We start from the raw sequence: 15,614 nt of genomic DNA, 5'->3' as shown, positions 1-15,614 counted from the left end.
CAAGCCCAAGGTGTTCCCATAAACTTGAGGGGCTCCCAGGGCTTTTGAAACATTTCCTTGAGAATAATGGGATTGCCTGTTTGAAAACCTGCGACTGCATTAGAGCATTATTGTTTGGGCCAACAAATAATTCATGTTTCCGTCCCTCATTTTTCACATAATTTCTCCAGGGTGCCTAAAATATTGACAAAAGTACGTAAAACATTTTTAAATGATTTAAATATTGTTTAGAGACTTGTTTATTTTTTCTAGCCTAGGATCAGCACACAGGACAGGATGCTTAAATCTCCTGTGTCCAAGTTGATGGTTTCCCCAAAGAAAACATAGTTGAAGGATGGTGCTTGAATACTCTTGTGTCAGGATGGTTAGAGGCAGTTCGTAGACTGCTTGGTGAACCCATCCTTGAGGCCCTGCACTCTTTGGGGGCAGGGGCATTCAAACTGCAGTCTTTAAGTTTGTTCTAAAAGTGAAATAAATTAGTTTTTTTTTTTTTTTTTAATAATACCTTTGAGCACTTCTATAGGAGATTTTTATGGAAAGAAAATACAAGCGAAGAAAAGACTGTAGTTGGGCTTATTTGATTCTTGTGATATGTGAAGAGCTAAAGGGTATGTGGTTTACTTAGGATGCCGAGGAATTTCCCAATCTGGCAGTTGCATCTGAAAGAAGAGACAGAGTAGAGTCACCGAAATTTCAGTCTAAACAGCAGCCACAGGTAATTTTTAGATTGAAACCACAATTGCTTTAGGCTTAACTTTTCTTGCTAAACTAAAACTCTAAAGAAAGCCTCCTTTCCAGACTTCTTCCTTTATGGGCACCAGGTGGTTTTGTTTTGATTCATTTCTTCATTGGGGAGCCATATCCAGTGTATTGAAACAAATTTGCTCTTAAGCCAGAACTGCTTTGTCACTTTCGAAATTAGATGATTGGTAACTGCTACTGCTATATCAGAAAAGAGGGGAACACATACTGCTTATCTAAGTTTGATTTGAAGAAAAAACATTAACTTAGTGTATTCAGGAAATAGAAGACTCCTTTTGTGAGGCAGTTATATCTGACAGAAGCATAGTCAAGTAGTCAGGATCAGAGAAAGAGATGAATCTCCGTGTACCTCAGCCCCACTGTGGATTCAGGAATGAGTTTGTAGTTCATAATCTAGATGGGGAACTTGTGTACTTTGGGCATTTTCATTGTCCTTTTGTCTTTCAAAGTGGGGTGGTTATTTTCACATTTATGAAGAGTAAGATTCTTAACCCTGTAACTTTGCATTCCTGTGTTGTAATTTGGCCATCTTCCATCCCTGCAGAGGTCTCTAGGTGCCGGTGCTGTGCTTAGCATTCCCCTCTTGCTGTGAGTCCTCACCCAGTGTGACTTTGGCATTAGGGAAGAGAAGAGTGGCTGGAGGGCAGGAGTGGAGGCACCAAAGCACAAGAGACAACATGCCCATACAGCCTTTATATAGTCTCAAAACCCGTGTCACAGCTGTTTCAGAAATAACACTTATTTAGAGTATATCTGACTTTGTGCCTAAATTTAATACTTTGGACTGTGTACATTTTTTGCTGTGCCCCCATGATTTCATGATAGTTTTGCTCACTTAGGCAATTGGAGAGCAAAAGGTGCTAATAAGGTACTAACCAAAAGGTACTAACCAGCTAGCCTCACACAGACTTTGTAGCCAGGGACTTTATTCCAGCCTTTGTTCCTTATCTGTAGATGTATGCTGTTATTTATTCATAATGGAGATGCAAACAGAAATATCAGTGGTTTAATTAAACCAGTGTTATGAAAGGAGAAGAAGGAAATAAGCAACCTCAATGGTAATATTGGCAGATAATTTGGAATTGATGGGTCTTTTCTTTAATTACTTTTAATGTCAAGATTTTTATAGTCTCTGTATCTGTCTTTTTTTATCCTTAATTACATGGCTTTTTGTTATAAAATGAAAAGTACAGTTTGTAAAATAAAGTATTATGAGTAAACTTCTGATTTTTAACTTTTTAGAATAATTTTAAAAGTAGTAGAAAGAAAAGCCAGATTCCAGTACAGTTGGATTTGGGAGGAATGCTAACCGCACTGGAAAAGAAGCAGCACTCCCCGAATGCAAAGCAGTCCTCCAAACCAGTGGTGTTCTCAGGTAAGAGAGCTTGTTCATTTCAGACAAATGATTGACGTCTTTTTCAGGAAACTATTTTGTGACAGTCTTCTCTTGTAATCAAAAGTTGAGCGAGTGAAAGTCGCTTAGTTGTGTCCAACTCTTTGCAGCCCCATGGACTATATAGCCTGCCAGGCTCCTCTGTCCGTGGAATTCTTCAGGCCAGAATACTGGAGTGGGTAGCTGTTGCCTTCTCCAGGGGATCTTCCCAACCCAGGGATCGAACCCAGGTCTCCCGCATTGCAGGTGGATTCTTTACCATCTGAGCCACCGGGGAAGCCCAATCAAAAGTTATTGATAATATAATCAAAATAGTGTAGTGCTGGAATTAGGATAGATGTAGACCAGTGGAATAGAATTGAGAATCCAGAAATAAACACACATATCTGTGGCCAGTGAATTTTTGATTAGGAGTGTTGAGTTTATTAGAAGGACAAAGAACAATCACTTAAAAAATGGTACTGGGACAACTGTTTTAGCATTTCCCCATGCTAAAACAATAAAGTAGTAGTGTTAACCTCATACCATATACAAAAATTAACTCAAAATGGATCACATTTTAAATATGAGCTAAAACCTTGAAACTGTTAGAATAAATAAAACAGGATAAATCTTCATGACCTTGGATTAGATGATGAAGTTTCAGAAAGGACTCCAAAAGCACAAACAACAAAAGCAAAAATAGGTAAATTGGATTTCATACAAATTAAAAACTTGTGTACCAAATGATGTTATCAAGACAGTGAGTAAACAGCTTGCAGCATGGGAGAAAATAAAAATCATGTATTTTATAAGCATTTAATATACAAATATATAAGAATTCCTACAGTTCAGTAACTCTTATTACAAAATGGGCAAAGCTCTTGAAAGACGTTTCCCCATTAGAAGATATGCATATGGCCAGTAACACACGACAAGATGCTCAACACCATTAGTCATTAGAGAAATACAAGTTAAAACTACATGGAGGTAATTCTTCAAACTTACTATGATAACTAATCAGAAATGTGGAAAATAACAAGTGTTGGTGGGGATTTGGAGAAATTGGAACTGTTGCTGATGAAAACATTAAATGGTGTACTTGGAAAACAGTTTGGTGATTCTATAACGCTAAGTAGAGTTGTCACATGACCTAGCAGGTGCACTCGTCTGAATGAATCCGAAAGAATTAAAAACAGAAACCCAGTCAGTTACTTGTACACCAGTGTTCATAGCAGCATTATTTGTAGTAGTCCAAAGGTGTAAGCAGCCCAAGTATGTATCAACAAATGAATGGGTAAACAGAAGGTGGTATATACATATAATGGAATACTCGACCTTAAAAAGGCAGGAAATTCTATCATAGAAAGAATGTAGATTAGAGCTTACCAGGGGCTGAGGCGAGTAGGGAATAAGGAGTTACTGTTTAATGGGGACAGATTTTTCTTTCGGGGCATGAAAAAGCTTTGGAAATGGGTAGTGGTGATGGTTGCAACAATATTTTGAACGTGTTGATGCCACTGAATTGTGAAGTGAAGAATGGTTAAAATAGTGGGTTTTATATGTATTTTGGAGAAGGAAATGGCAACTCACTCTAGTGTTCTTGCCTGGAGAATCCCGGGGACGGCAGAGCCTGGTGGGCTGCCGTCTTATGGGGTTGCACAGAGTCGGACACGACTGAAGCAACTTAGCAGCAGCAGCAGCATATGTATTTTACCACAAAAATTCTAAACTTAATTAAATGTGATGGTTTTAAGAAATAGATCTTATTAAAAGATGGGTTTTCCACTTGATGTGATGACCTGGTGAAAATCTTATAAGTGCCCTGTGCAGGTTGTATTTTATTTTTGCTGCATTTGGTAGAAATGAATTACCTGCTTGTCCATGGGAACACAGCAGGTGGCAGTGTTAACTCCCTAGTGATGTAGTCATTTTCTCTGAATCATGCCTGAGAGCCAAGACAGTTAAAATTGGTAATATGTCATACAAAGAAATAATGCTCATTTGCCACCATAGTCTTGTAGATATGTTTCCCTCTGAGGTGATTTAAAAGTGAAAAATAGGATCCATGGAAATGATGAAGTTTACTTTTTTTTTTCCCCTGAAGCATTTTAAAGCAATTCATCATGTAATTTTACTTATAAACCCCTCCTTCTGGTGATAATTTTATTATGGCATCAATCCTAGAAAGGATAAACATAATTTGTTTCCTCAAGGGAAGGGAAATATAATATTTTTGTTTTTTCCAAAAATTTTCAAGCATCTGGAAAAGCTGAATAAAATCATGCAGTGAATACCCATGAACTCACCACCTAGATTGTACAGTTGTTCCTAATTTTCCTCAGTCACATAACTTTTCCAGAGGTCAGCCAACTATATCCTGCTGGCTGTGAGTGTGTATGTGTGCTCAGTTGTGTCTCACTCTTTGCACACATACAAAGAGTATGTGTGTGTGTGTGCACTGTAAGCTCACCAGGCTCCTCTGTCCATGGGATTTTCCAGGCAAGAATACTGGATCGAATTGCCATTTCCTACTTCAGGGGATGTTCCCGACTCAGGGGTCAAACCCATGTCTCTTGTGCCCCCTGCGTCGGCAGATGGATCCTTTACCACCACACCACCTGGGAAGCAACCGGATACTTGAAAGTTCTATTAGAACACAGCCAGCACACATTTATTTAAGTATTACCTGTGGCTGCTTTTGAACTAGAATGGCATTTGAGTGTTGAAATACACGTCTGCTCATTAGCTTGAAATATTTACTTTCTGGCCCTTTAAGGAAGTTTGCTGATCCCAATCTATCCATCAGTTTATCCAATATCAATTTATTTGTATTTTGTTTTTGCTGCATTTCAAAGTAACTTGCAGACATCAGTATATTTTACCCCCAAGCATGCGTATCATTAATAGAGTTCAGTATTTGTGATTCCTATTTTCCTTTGGTGGCAAAATATGCATTTAATGACATGCACAGATCTTAAATGTATCATTTTAAGAGTTCTGGCAAATACATAACTTTGTAACCCAAGCTTCTGGCTGTGTAGAACATCATCATCACCTTTGAAATTCCTGCCCCTTCGCATCCCAATCAGTCCCTGCTGCTACTTGAAGGCAGCCAAGGTTCTGATTTTTCTTTTCCTGCCATACACTGTTTTTTCCTGTTCTAGAACTTAATATAAATGAAATCTTAGTTTGTTGGTGGAGGTGGGAGTTTTTTGAAGCCAAAAATTCTAAATGCTGTTTCTCATATGGATTATTTTATATGGGCTGCTGAATGGTATAGTCAGAAGTTTCCTAAATAGCCTTCTCATAGGTATAGCAGAAGTAAGTCTTAGTTTCATAGTGACCTTAATTAAAAGCCCAGAGTACAAATTTAAAATGTGTGAGTGCAGTTAATTTAGTCCAAGTATACAGTGGCTGAGGCACCAGTTGACAACGTGTCCCTGAACCCAGTATTTCTTTTTCATGCAGTATCCCCAGGACTGCCAGCAATGGCCCTACTGGGAGCAAGCTGAAAATGCAGGTTCTGGGAACACCTCTGATGTGGTACACTTAGAACCACTGGGGATGGGATGGGCAATAGGTGTTTTTTAACAAGCACACAGTGGGACTTTTGGTTTTGTTTTGTCCTGTTTTTCACTTTTTGTGGTGGAACATTTAAAACATAGTCAAAAGTAGAATATGATGAAGACTGCCACCATATGCCCATTACCCAGCTCCATCAGTTACCAACATTTTGCCAGTCCCGTTGAATCTGGAACTCTGTTATTTTCCCCTGAAGTACTTGTAGACATCATGTCATTTAACCTGTAAATACATCAGTCAGTATCTCTAATTGATGGTGATTTTATTTTTAATTGATTTATTCTGCCATTCTCCCTTATAATAATAATAAAGATTATTTTTTTGTTAGCATCTTGTATCCAGTCTGTATTTAAATTTTTTTCTCAATGATTTTGGTGATTTTTTTCATTTCAGGATCATATATCACATGTATGAATAATTCTTAAATGTATCAAAGCTTAGGATCACTGCCTTCTTAGGTATTCCTCCTTCAAAGTTACTTTGCTCAGTGTCTGTTTGGGAAAGGTCTGCAGTGACCTTTCCAGAAAAGTCAGGAAAGTGCTTGGCCAACCTCTGATTCTGAAAAATGTAGCTTCTTGAGGAGCCTGCAGGGAAGCATGTGAGCTACTAACTGAATGTTCTAGACCTCCAGCCAAAGGTAAAAGCAAGAAAAGTGAGGGAACTACCTCTGAGGCTATATAAGGTGGCTTTTTTGCAGCTAGATTCAAGTTGGACCTTTTAGATGGAATTGTATATGAAGTCTGAGATAATTTGGCAAGAAGTAGGGGCCCTCAGTCAGATGATATTTTTAAGTAGCTTGTTAGATTGTAAGGTTGGTTATTGGGTTGTTGGATTTTGGTAGTATTGAAAGGATGTTTTGGCCACAGATCCCAGTAATGCCCAGATACTGACATGTCCATCATCTTTCTTTTTGACATCAGTAATGGAACCATTCTTACCAGAAAAAGTAAAAATTAGTCAAGAGGAATTCAGAGTTTCTCTTTATTTTTAGATTAGCCAGTACCAAATACTCCTAGAAGGGGCTTTCTTGCCAGAACACAGCTTAAAGGCCTTTGGTGACTTGTATCTATTCTGGAGCCCATGTTTGGCCTTCCCAACTGGCTGATCAGATTAATGAGGAGGTGAATGCTTTTACCAGCAGCATAGGGCAGAGTAACCTTGGCCACCTACCAGTGTCTTTAAGATGTATTTCTGGTAGACAGCTTATAGTCGGAGCTTTCTGTTTAATCCAGGCTAAAAATCTCTTCCTTGTTGAGTGGGGTGCTTTGTTCATTCATGTTTAATGCTGTTGTTACTGTGGTTGGATTTACTGCTGTTACTATTTTTTTTTTCTGATTCTTTCATGTCTTAATTTATTCCTCTGTTCCTCTTTAACTGTTTTCATTTATGTTAAATAAATATGTAGTACCATTTTGATTCCTTTGATTTTTTTTCTTTTACTTAAAAAAATTAATTTTCTTAAAAGTAAGAAAGTAAGTAGTTGCTTATAAATAAATAAAAGCAACAAATTCAGTCCTTGTTCACCTAGAAACATTTATATTTTATTTATTTATTTTTTTTTTTCCTAATTAAAATTAATTAATTTATTTATTTATTTTTTTTTTTATTTTTTTTCCCTCTAATTTATTTTATTTTTAAACTTTACATAATTGTATTAGTTTTGCCAAATATCAAAATGAATCCGCCACAGGTATACATGTGTTCCCCATCCCGAACCCTCCTCCCTCCTCCCTCCCCATACCATCCTTCTGGACCGTCCCAGTGCACCAGCCCCAAGCATCCAGCATCATGCATCGAACCTGGACTGGCAACTCGTTTCCTACATGATATTTTACATGTTTCATTGCCATTCTCCCAATTCTTCCCACCCTCTCCCTCTCCCACAGAGTCCATAAGACTGTTCTATACATCAGTGTCTCTTTTGCTGTCTCGTACACCGGGTTATTGTTACCATCTTTCTAAATTCCATATATATGCGTTAGTATACTGTATTTATGTTTTTCCTTCTGGCTTACTTCACTCTGTATAATAGGCTCCAGTTTCATCCACCTCATCAGAACTGATTCAAATGTATTCTTTTTAATGGCTGAGTAATACTCCATTGTATATATGTACCACAGCTTTCTTATCCATTCATCTGCTGATGGACATCTAGGTTGCTTCCATGTCTTGGCTATTATAAACAGTGCTGCGATGAACATTGGGGTACACGTGTCTCTTTCCCTTCTGGTTTCCTCAGTGTGTATGCCCAGCAGTGGGGTTGCTGGATCATAAGGCAGTTCTATTTCCAGTTTTTTAAGGAATCTCCACACTGTTCTCCATAGTGGCTGTACTAGTTTGCATTCCCACCAACAGTGTAAAAGGGTTCCCTTTTCTCCACACCCTCTCCAGCATTTATTATTTGTAGACTTTTGGATCGCAGCCATTCTGACTGGTGTGAAATGGTACCTCATAGTGGTTTTGATTTGCATTTCTCTGATAATGAGTGATGTTGAGCATCTTTTCATGTGAGAAACATTTATATTTTAGATTCATTTTTTGAAGGATAGTTTCACTGGATATTGAATTCTTGATTGACAGGTTTTCCCCCTCACCTTGAATGTCATTCCATTGCCCTCCTGCTTCCATTGTTGCCAGTGAGATGTCAGATATTACTTGTCTTGTTGTTGCACTTTCTGTGATGAGTTGTTTTTCCCTTGCTGTTTTTGTTTTGACCTTGAGCAGTTTGACTATGATGTGTCTATGTAGGAATCTCTGTATACGTCCTACCTTTGGTTGAGTAATATTTATCCTATTTTGAGTTTGTCAATTGAAATATTCATTGAATTTGGGAAGTTTGGGGTTATTATTTCTTCAAAATATTTTCTTTTCTCTTTCCTCTCCTGGCACTCACATTATATATATACTAGTATATTTATTGTTGCCCCACAGGTCTCTGGAGGCTCTTTTAAAATCTTTTCTTTAAATTGAATGGTTTCTGTTGATTTATTTTCAAGTTCATTGATTTTTTTACCATCTCCAATCTTCTGTTGAGCCTCTCTCCTTTATTATTTGTATTTATTGAAATTCTGGGTTTATTATCTAGTCTCACACTTGCCTTCATTTCTTGGTCAGCTGGGGGCACTCAAAGACAGTTTCTGTTAACTTCCTTTTTTCTTTAGGGTGGGTTATACTTTCTTGTTTCTTTGAAAGTTTCACAATTTTTTGTTGAATACTGACTTTTAGTTAATACATTGTAGCAACTGGTATTTTATATTTTCCTTCTGAAAGTAGTAGTTGTGATGGGTGGTTTTTGTTTTGTGTAAGGAAATGCCTGGTCTGAGTCTGGTGGCTGCTTTCCCCACAGTGTGTGATTGCTGATGTCTCTGCTTAGTAGTTTTTGTTTTTGGGTCGCTTTTCCAGGAGTCACTCCTGTGTCTATGCAATAGTTTAAAAACATGTACCAAAATTAAGGAGGGTGGGTAAAATATATTTGGAAACATACTGACGGTAGTTGAAGCCGGACAATAAGTACATGGGTTTGTTGTTATACATTCTCTTTTATTTGGTGTGTGTTTAGAAGTTTTCCTAATTAAAAAGTTGGGGGAAAGTAGGCACAAATTAACTATTCCCTTGGAACAGGAACAAGATGGGAAGTAGAGCAGAACCATAGTGTGCAGTGGAAGTGTTCGGAGCAGTGATCGTGATCATGTATTTACTCTCTGCAGGGAATTTAGGAACATATGTCTAGAAAACTCAAGAGAATCAACTTGAAATATTGCTAGAATCTTAAAGGGCCTTTTAAGATAATAAGGTAGAAGGTATACATATATATACTTGAGGTAGAAGGAAGCCAGTGGCCAACTTCTGCAAAGGCAAGGTAAGCTGAAAATGGTAGAGTAAAATGGGCAAGCTACCTGGAAAAGCTCTTCATCAAAAAATGAGACCCAAACACATCATCAGACTTAGCTGGAAAATGTAGGAGGTTTGATTATGGGGATAGGAAGCTGGTTCCCTCAGGGACAGTTTGATGGGGACGAGGAAGGATGTGGGGATGAGTGGGTGGCACAGGGAGCCCCTGAGACAGATCTGCAGCTAGCCTGCCTCTGGAGCCTGGCAAGTGGTGGGTGGCAGCCTGAGTTGTGTGTCCCTACTGTGTTGCAGTTGGGGCAGTGCCCGTCCTCTCCAAAGACTCCATGTCAGGGAAGAAGGGCCACCGCCTTGCCCAGGTGAAGACCCCGCACAACCCGTTAGACTCCACCTCCCCCATGATGAAGAAAGGGAAGCAGAGAGAGGTCCCCAAGGCCAAGAAACCAACCCCACTGAAGAAGGTGTGTGGCGTTTTGTTTGAAATCGGGCGTGAGTAAACTTGTAGACTGCTGTATCCATTCTACTTCTTTCAACTCTTAGGTTTTTAGATTTTTAACATTTACTCTCATTTGAACCTGCTCTTAATCAAGATGCATGCATGATTCTCTGAAAGATGATCCCTCGCTCTCCTCTCATGGTGTGCAGAGCACCTCAGCTGCTGGAGAGGGAGGCCTTATTTATTCATTTCATACTTTGGAGTGACATGGACAGAAATCCAGAAATGGGGGGAATCTGTTCTCATTTACATTTTTTACCCTCATCCTACCCCGAGGCGTTGTGTCTGATGCTCTGATTTGGTAAATATTGGACACTTCCTGCCACATGTCTTTGATTTAACTCTCAAAGCAGCCTGTGGGGTATGGTGAGTCTCAGATGGAGGAAGGTGTGTCTTGCCTGGGGTCAGATTGAGCTGCACCGTTGCATCAGAGCCCAGGTCTCATGTGCACTGCTCTGTTTCCCCAGGGGAGCCTGCTGTTGCTGGGCCATGGGTGAGAGGATTGGGCTGCCCACAGGGAGGGGGCAGGCGGCGGGGGGAGTAAGGGCACAAACAGGTACAGTGTCAGCCAGCTGAATGTGGATGGCTTATTTCACAGAAGAGCTTATTTTCAGATGTGAGTGTTTAGGTGTTTCAGTCGTTTATTTAACTTTAAAGATTATTTTGAAAGAACGGCAAGAGAGAAAGCAGCAGCGTCTCCAAGAAAATGCTCTGAGCCCAGCTTTTCCCAGTGACGATGTGCAGGATGTGCAAGATGAAGAGAGTGGCGGTGACGACCAGGTCCTCAGGCCACCTGACATGTTAGGTATTGAGTTCCATTGGTTTGCTTCTTAAAGAATCCCTCAGCAAGAGTAACCATGTACACAGCCAATTGTCTGGCCTTTGCCCAGCCCCGGTCCCTGTGTGGTAAAAGCAAGTGGGCCTTGGGCCTTGGGAATGCAGATGTTTTTCAGTGTCCTAACTTGACAGTAAGAGGACCTCTCTGTGAACAAGTGGAGCTTCTGGTGCCTCTGCTTTTTGGGGCTGTGACAGATAAAGGGGTGAAGCCCCTGAGCCTGATATGTGTGATAGTCGATAGTCCTTGCAGTTTGAAATGGCCATGAGAATTAACACCATTAACTGCAAAGCTGCTTGCCCACAAGTGTGTGAGACATGGTGTCGTTCCAAAAAATGGGTTAAGTAAGCTCCTTATTGAATTATCCTCTCAGAGCAGTACACAGATCATACCCAGTTCAGAAGCAGAATGGCCCCCAAGTCCCCATGATTCTGGTCCAAGGCCTCACCCCTGTCTGCAGTTCACACATGAGCTTTCAGGCTTCATTCCAGTGCAATCTTATGTGTTGTTCTGCCCGGCAGTATGTCTGTGGCCTATAAAAGTAGTTCCTGATTGTCAGTGCGGCATAGCATTCAGGTGTACAAACATGCCAGGTGGCACGTGGGTGTTGTGGGAGTTGCCGCATGGGCTCCGTTAGAAGCAGAGATGCTGTGGCAGCTTGGGGTGTATGTAAGAAGTGCGAGCACACCTCCTGCTGGCATTTCCCTCTGATGCATCTCCAGCTTAAGTCCATTGCCATCCAGCCTAGAGGCCCCTGCCACACAGGCTGCCCAGGGTTTTATGAGCTGCACCTATGGGTGGCGGAGAGGCCAGCTGCTGAGTCTGGGTGCTCTGGCGACACTTTTGTGGAGGCGCTGTCGCATTTCCTGCCCCAGGCCCCTCAGTCTGTGCACCGAGCCCTGCGGGGGCCCTGCTGTAACTTCTTCTCTGAAACTCCAGGGGAAATGAAAGAGTCTGTGTCCTGTGTTCCTGTGGTGGAGAGCAAGTCAGAGGAGCAGCCGGGAGCTGAGCCCCAGAAAGAGACAGAGGCCTGCCCCAAGATCCACAGCCGGCGGTTCAGGGAGTGAGTGAGCTGGGGCATTGGGCTCACTGTGGGACCTGGGGTGCTGTGCTCACTCTGATCTTGGGCCTCGAGTTCTTTGCCCGCCATGCTCAGCACAGTAAAGCGGCCAGGCTGGGCCATGGTGTTGTGTCCTGGTGGAAGGTGGCTAGGACCTGGTCTTAACACATGCCAGGGCTACCTAATCTGCTCACGAGAGGTCTCTGTCCTCATTTCGTGATCCCAGAGGTGCCCTTGAATCCACTTTTGTGATTGGTAACGGGTAGTAAGGTGACAGCTCATGATCTGAGGTCCCTTTCTGTGTGTAATTTCTTAGGGTGCTCCACCTCTTTCCCTCCCACTTTTCTTCAGGGTAGACTGCAGATGTTTGTCTTCACGAGGAGAGGTGCCTGGGAGTGGCTGCCCGGAGGATGTGGGGCCCAGAAGTCTTTGTCCCTTGTGGTTGGGGGTGGGGAGGATGCCTCCATCCATATCTTTTCTAAAATTCTGTCAGTCAGGAACCAAAGCATGATTTCTTGAGAGGAGCTGAACTGCCCACATCCCGGGAGCAGCATGCCAGACTGTCACAGCCAGAGGAAAGGTGACTGTGTCTAATGTTCCTTTCAGTTACTGCAGCCAAATGCTCAGTAAAGAAGTTGACGCCTGTGTTACGGACCTGCTGAAAGAGCTGGTTCGTTTTCAAGATCGTATGTACCAGAAAGATCCAGTCAAGGCTAAGGCCAAACGCCGACTTGTGCTGGGGCTGAGGGAAGTCCTCAAACACCTGAAGCTCAGAAAGTTGAAATGCATCATCATCTCTCCAAACTGTGAGAAGATACAGTCGAAAGGTAAGGGTACCGTTTGGTCCCTGGTGTGTGGCTCCTGCAGTACATGCCCTCTGGCCGCCACACCATCAGCCACTTGGGTTGGGGACCTTGGAAGTGCAGTTTGCTTCATTTTCTTTTAGTTGAGTTTTTTTTAATTTATTTTTAATTGGAGGATAATTGCTTTACAGTTTTGTGTCACACATCAGCATGAATCAGCCATAGGTATACCTATGTCCCCCCATCTTGAACCTCCTTCCACCTCCCACCCCAAACCATCCCACCAGTCTAGGTTGTCACAGAGCACCAGGTTGAGCTCCCTGAATCATACAACAAATCCCCACTGGCTGGCTGTTTTACATAATTGTTTCCAAAGTTCGTTGGCTCACCAAGTGATCACTCTGAGCAGCTGGGCCCCTGTGGTCTTCACAACATGGCTCAGGCTGGCCCATGCAGACCAGAGAGGGTGTGTCACCTCGTGCAGCGGGCCAGGTGCCGTGCTCCTTTCCTCAGAGCTTGAGGGCGTGGTCCCTCATATCGCAGGGATTTCGTGACTGGCAGCTAGGCAGTCTCTGCATTGGGCTTTTCCTCAGTGTGTGACTAACTCGTCTGTTCACTTATTGAAAGTGTGGGTTTGTCCAAGCCCTTGGCCATCTTACTGATGCTGGAAGGTTGGTTCTCTTTTTCAGCACGTGATGTGCTGGGTGAGGTGACCGACAGACGGATGTCTGACATCTCCCTGGCCCTCAGCTGACCCACTTTGTGTCCTCCTTGGGATGCGCAGTAGAGGGGCTGTTAGGAGCAGGATGCCGTCACTCAGACGCTGGTCCTCCATCTTAGTCTCAACATTCAGACTCCTCCTCTGGTCCCATTGCTCTCTCCCATGGGGTAGAGTTCCACTTGGCTGGAACAGTGCTTTCAGGGAACCAGTCCAGATCCCAGTGCTGAATCTTTCCCGTTGCTGTTCCCAGTCTGAACACTTGAGGTTTCCTGACTTGTCTGCAGCATCCAGGGGCCCTTGGGCAGCAGCTGTACCTGCTCATGGCCAGCCCCATGGACTCATCCCCATCCTAGCTGGAGGCAGATCCCGTCCCTGCCGTTGGAAAGGGCTCTCAGGTTCGTCCCTTTGGTTGTATGCTGGCGGTGTCCCGACCACAATCCCATGGCAGACGCTGGGCTTCACACGAATCACCCCTCAAGCTCTCAGCCAGTTGCCTCCCCTCCCCCCCCCTCAAAGTAGTGGGTGCTTCAGGCATTCTGCAGCTCCTCCTCTGGGGCCGTTCTAGCTCTGTGCCTCCCATGCAGCTGTCATCCTGGGGATGTGTCTTCCGGTGGGCTGTGGTGTTTGTTGGCTCTCACATACTCCCTTGTCTTGGGGCGTGTGCATCCCCCCGTTAGTGGCATGAGAAAAAATGGGACATCTAGAAGATGGTGCTTGAAATCCAGTCTTTCCAATTTCTGACCTTTGTTTCTTTTCTCCCTGCTCTCTAGAAGCTTGTGGGAACTTGCCTGTGCCCAGGGTTCTGAGAGGTGGGACGGCTTACAGGCAGTGCTCAGTCCTGGGACACGCTGCAGGGTTTGTGCTCTGAATCTCCCTCCTGTTGGTCCTCTCTCGGCTCCCCCTAGAACTGTGTTGCTCGGGTGCTGGGTCTCCTGCACTGTCGTCCATCCCATTCATTTATTTACCATGAAGTGATGGGCCCGGATGCCATGATCTTAGTTTTCTGAATGTTGAGTTTTAAGCCAGCTGTTTTACTCACCCTCATCAAGAGGCTCTTTAGTTCCTTTTTGCTTTCTGCCATTAGAGTGATACCATCTGCATATCCAAGGATGGGTGTGCATTTGAGAAGTTGTTCTTTTGAAAGAAAATTAGGTAATCATATGTAATTAGGTACCAGGTGATAAGAGATCTTAGGAGATTTTTTCTTTCTCCTGTAGATGTTGTGTGTTCCCTTAGGAAGTGGTCAGTTTGCAGAGGACCCGGGGTGGGGCCACACTGCCTCTAGGGCACACTGCAGCCCCCACAGGCGGGCATGCCGCTTCCTCTCAGCCTCCCCCGGTCTTCCGGTGATTCTGTTAGCATTTTCTTGTGAGGCAAGGCTGAGCATCTTTCCACTTGTTTAAGGGCTTGGCATTTTCTGTGAATTGTTGATTATTTGCCCATTTGTCTTTCAGGATGTCAGTCTTCTATGTTCACATATACTTTTTTTTTTTTTTTAATAATAAAGCCACTTTGGTTAAGAATTGTAAATGTTTTTCCAGTTTGTCAAGTGCCTGTTTTTCTTTAAGCCTCTTTGGCCATTCAGAGATTGGGTGTGTATATGTTGATATTTTTTATTCTTGTTTTTATTGCATCTAGGTTTTATGTTATTCTTCAACCTTCTTACTCCAGGGTTATTAATTTTTTTTTTTAATTCAGTTTTTTTCCTTGTTCTTCTATGTTTTCATTTTTATTTATTTAGGTAGAATGCATTTCAGTCTGAGATGGATTTTTGCAGAGGTTGTCTCTTTGCACCTTCTGTGCTTCAGGGGACTCTTGCCAGCCTGCTTAAGTGCCACACATTCGGGTGATTTCTGGGCCTTCATTCTGTCACCCTGTATCCCATAATTTATATTCTTACAGTTCTGTAGCAAGCCTTAATATCTGGAAATGCTGGCCTGACATTAATTTCCTTTTTCAAAAGGCCATTCTCATTTTGTGTTTTTTGTATTTCTCAAAAAAAGTCCCACTTAGAGTAAGTTACAGTATAAAAAGTTTGAGGTTAACATAGCATTGACATATGATCATATTGGTTCGTTCCATCAGATGCCATTGGCTTAGATTTTCTTTTGTGTTTGACTGGCATGTTGAG

At 42.4% G+C, this 15,614-nt stretch overlaps 1 protein-coding gene across 5 annotated transcripts in view; it reads left to right on the top strand.

Annotated features, from left to right (window-relative positions):
• The window catches only part of SECISBP2 (SECIS binding protein 2), a 35,388-nt gene that overhangs the window by 16,777 nt on the left and 2,997 nt on the right, over positions 1 to 15,614 (top strand). For 4 of the 5 annotated variants that reach the window (XM_019966632.2, XM_019966630.2, XM_019966628.2 and 1 more), the window contains 6 exons: positions 626 to 715; positions 2,005 to 2,137; positions 9,863 to 10,029; positions 10,722 to 10,869; positions 11,839 to 11,962; positions 12,566 to 12,786. In XM_019966632.2, coding sequence (XP_019822191.2) covers positions 626 to 715; positions 2,005 to 2,137; positions 9,863 to 10,029; positions 10,722 to 10,869; positions 11,839 to 11,962; positions 12,566 to 12,786 — 883 coding nt within the window. The remainder of the gene's footprint in view (positions 1 to 625; positions 716 to 2,004; positions 2,138 to 9,862; positions 10,030 to 10,721; positions 10,870 to 11,838; positions 11,963 to 12,565; positions 12,787 to 15,614) is intronic. The other variant, XM_019966629.2, reaches the window with a different exon arrangement.

Source organism: Bos indicus, chromosome 8, assembly GCF_029378745.1.
Source record: "Bos indicus isolate NIAB-ARS_2022 breed Sahiwal x Tharparkar chromosome 8, NIAB-ARS_B.indTharparkar_mat_pri_1.0, whole genome shotgun sequence".
Taxonomy (NCBI): Eukaryota; Metazoa; Chordata; class Mammalia; order Artiodactyla; family Bovidae; genus Bos; species Bos indicus.
Note: the sequence above shows the minus strand (reverse complement) of the source record. Positions and strands in the feature narration are given on the sequence as shown.